The 3,997-nt window shown below is 34.2% G+C and overlaps 1 protein-coding gene across 1 annotated transcript in view; it reads left to right on the forward strand.

Annotated features, from left to right (window-relative positions):
- LOC100297099 (P antigen family member 3) overlaps positions 1-3,338 on the forward strand; it is a 418,811-nt gene extending 415,473 nt beyond the window's left edge. Inside the window, exon 5 of the mRNA XM_024988829.2 lies at positions 3,226-3,338. Within this exon, the coding sequence (XP_024844597.1) occupies positions 3,226-3,248 (23 nt within the window). The 3' untranslated portion in view covers positions 3,249-3,338. The remainder of the gene's footprint in view (positions 1-3,225) is intronic.
- Positions 3,339-3,997: the final 659 nt, after the last annotated feature.

Here is a 3,997-nt window from a genome sequence, read left to right on the forward strand (position 1 = left end):
GCTCGGAAGTGGCTATGGTGACACACTCGACTTAGTAGCTTCCAACCCCATGGTGGGATGTGGTGGCATGCCCTCCTGGGTGGGGAGTGGCTGTGTTGTGGGTGATTGCGTGTCTGAGGAGGAGGGGCTGTGCGATGTCTGTCTTATGTCTCTTTAATAAGTTATTTCTCATTGGTTGGTACCTAGCCTCGCCTGAGACGATCTCAATCTTCGTTCAGTGCACACACCCTTTCCCACTCCAGAACTCATTCGCACCCTTAGAACACAGTAGCCCCCCAACATCCTTTGCCTCTGGCGACCCTGTGCCAGCAATACGTGGCAACTGGGTCTCCTTTTTCAGTAGTAGAACCTCAAGGGTATACAGCCTACTGGCTCATGCAACGATGCAGCCGCAATGCTGTACCAGGTGCATTGTCATCCGAGGAGGCAGGTTCATTCTCAAGAGCGATTGTGTATCGACTGTAGAGATTGATGTATTTCCAATCTTTTCCTGCTGCTAAGTCTTCTCTGCTCAGGTTCTTTTATAATTTCTGCTTGTAGCAAATATGGAATGCATTTGTAATAAATATCAGTTTATTTGAAATATGCTTAGGCATCCAAGTAGGTTCTAGTACCAGCTTTAGCATAATGTTTGTGATTCTATGAAATCCCTTAACTTCTAAACTCAACTTTACTCATGTAAGTTGTGAATTCAGAACAGATACACGCAGGTGCTGATTTTTCAATGCTAATTTTTGCATTCTCTGATTCTCTTTGATGGAATGCATACAAGAATACTCTGTTTTGTATGATGTATTTATCATAAAATATCATCTTGAGTCAAATTATAACAGGGGGATTGAGATTTCATTTTCTGACGGGGGACACATGTACACCTGTGGCTGATTCATGTCAATGTATGGCAAAACCCACCAGAATATTGTAATTAGTCTCCAATTAAAATCAATTAATTAATTTTTTAAAAAAGAAAATGAGCCAACATTCTGCTTGATGTTAGTTAAATTCTCTCAAATTCTGAATTCTCTAGCTTTTAAAAAAACAGTTGCATTTTAAATCCTTTCCCCAGGGAATCATGAAATGACTGAATAATAAAATGGCCAAAGACAGTCCAGTTTCCTATTTCTGTGGCTGATCAAGTTGAGAGAGTGCATTTAGTCAGTGATATTCAAGGCAGGTGTGAGTAAGATACGTATGCTAAGCACACTAACTGCCCCCAGGTTTGGTCTTTTCTTGGGGAAGGAGGTTGCTTATTTCAATTGGAGGATCATTACTTTATAATACTATGATGGTTTTGCCATACACACCACTCTCGCTCTTAAAGAACTAATAAAAATCTGAGCCTCATGATATAATCGTCTCTAACCATATCAAGTATGTTATTTTTCTTCTTTGATACATAAGTTTAAAAAGTTTTGAAGGCCAAAGATTATAACTCTAGTTCTTCCCGCATAATCAACTTAGTATCTTTCACATATGTGTTTTCCAAATTGCTGACAATGAATTGCATGGTTCTGATTTTAAAGGAAGAACTTCATAGTTAGGGAAGAATTTACTGTGTATTAGCCTTCTAAATATTTTAACTTTACATTTTTTTCCCAATCCATTAGAAAAATTAGATGAAAATACAACTTTTAGACTACTTTCAAGTAACTACAGAACATGATTAAAATGTTCTCATAGAAAAATCTTAGTCTAAATATGTGTGTATTTAAAAAGAAAATACATAAATTACAAGGTACATAAATATAAAATCCTACATCCAACATAAAAGGTAAGAAAAAGAGCAACAGAATAAACCTAAGGGAAAAAGAAAAAGATACTCAGTAAAAGACAGGTATGAATTGTTAGGAAGAGGAAAATAAACTCAACTAATAAAGACAATGTGTTAGTTTACGTAATTTTTTAATATATATATACACACACATATTTTTTAATATTCTTTTCCATTGTGATTTATCACAAGAGATTGGACATTAGTTCCCTGTGCTATATAATAGGACCTTGTTGTTTATCCATTCTGAATGTAATAGTTTGTATCTGCCAACCCCAGACTGCCAGTCGATTCCTCTCAGTTTACATAATTGTGAAGCAAATGGACAAAGCCCAAGTACACATAATTAGAAATATGAACAAGACACTAACAGTTAGTATATTACAGAATTAAAACAGGGTATAATCTGGCACTCAAATATTTTCAGAATATTGATGAAATTGCTAGTAGGGTAGAAAAACAAATATTTAACATACCCCATAGTAACTAAATAACTAAACATCACAAATACTGTGGATGAACTTTTGAAATTGGTCAGAGTTTTCTCTCAAAAGCCATTATCATTTAGAAACCAAAAAAATCTGCTTTTCCAGATTTTCTTTCTCTCTTCCTACTTGCTTTTCTCTCTCACTCATACTCCCTCTTGCTCTCCCTTTTCTTCTCTCCTTTTTTTCTTTCTTTCTTTTTTTTTTTGGTGTGGCTGTGAGAAACAGTCCTATTTCTGCTTCACATTTTGATGTCACCATGTCGCCAGTGATAGTAATGACTTAAAATTAGTGTCACCATATAATTTATTATACCAACTGGAATGCTTTCCAGGGTGAAAAGAAACATTTAGAATTACATGAGGGCTACAAGTAAAACGGGGGACAAATGTTTAACCAACTTAAAACAACCATATCAACCATTTAGAACAAATGAAAATGTCTACAGTTTTTCACAGTAGAGAAGAAATGTAATACTGGCCATTTTATTTACTTCACATAAGCAGTAACAGAGAGAACAACTGTTTATCTATCCTATATTTGGAATATTATTTCAAACCAGTGCATTTAAATGATACTTTTTTGGGATTTTTTGTTTCAGTTTTTGTGTATTTTGTTCTCCTCAGGGTGCTTTTTGTTGGTAGATATTTTACTAAATGTGTACACAGTTTTGCCTTCTACTGAAAACTACCTTCTGATAGGTTCCATTGATTTCATTTGTTCTGAACTTAGTGTCCTTCTTTTCTTGTATAACTAGGAAGAGTAGTGTGTTTTTAAAAATACTGGTAATATGCTTGAAAAGTCTATAAAATCTCTAGAGAGGATTAACTGAAGGTAAGCCAAAGGGTCGCCCTTAGTGTTCCTGTTTTAGTCCATTTTATAAAACTACAACTGCAGTGAACTTTGTATACCTCTCCTGTCATCAAAATAAAGTTCTGCTAAGTGACTTTTTAAATGTTTATATTATAGGTGAAGGGCAGTCATTTGCTTGAAGGAAGATAAACTGAAACCATCTATGCTGTTCTTATGTTGTGTATTTGACTGTTAAAGTTCTGTCAATAAAGTTTCCTTTTCTAATTGCACATTTTTTGTTAAATTTATCCCCGGGTATTTAATGTTATTGAAAATTCATGGTTTGTGACTTTTATTGTCTAGTTTAGGATGTATGTAGAGAGAGAATGTCTGCATATAGATTTTCTGTCCAACAATTCCTCTAAATATGTATATTAATTCCACAAATTTAGATGTAGATTATTTTTGCTTTTCAAAAGATACAATTATATTTGAATATCAACAGTTTCTACTGGCTTGAATCTTAAACCCTTCCTCATTTTGTAGCATTGAACAAACCTGGCCAGAATATTCTTGACTAAAGTAGGTGCTAATCGGCATTTATCCGAATAGGAAATGAAAAATCTTCTCCATTTCAACCTGTTTACATTGCTTTTTTGTAGATATACTTTATCAGTGTAAGTTCCATTCTATTCCTAGTTTGCTGTCTTGAATATAGATTAATTTTCATCAAACACTTATACTGCATCAATTATAATGATCATAGAATTGTTTTCCCTCCATTTTTCTATTATGTGGTGAATTGCACTGGTAACCTTATACATTTAAACCACCCTTGCACTTCTAGGGTTAAAAAAATTGGGTCATAACATATTCTTTAGGTGTAATCTACATGTTAATGCATATACATACATATATATACCCACACATAAAAAATTCATAAAAGCCT

The sequence above is a fragment of the Bos taurus genome, chromosome X (assembly GCF_002263795.3).
Source record: "Bos taurus isolate L1 Dominette 01449 registration number 42190680 breed Hereford chromosome X, ARS-UCD2.0, whole genome shotgun sequence".
NCBI classification, from domain to species: domain Eukaryota; kingdom Metazoa; phylum Chordata; class Mammalia; order Artiodactyla; family Bovidae; genus Bos; species Bos taurus.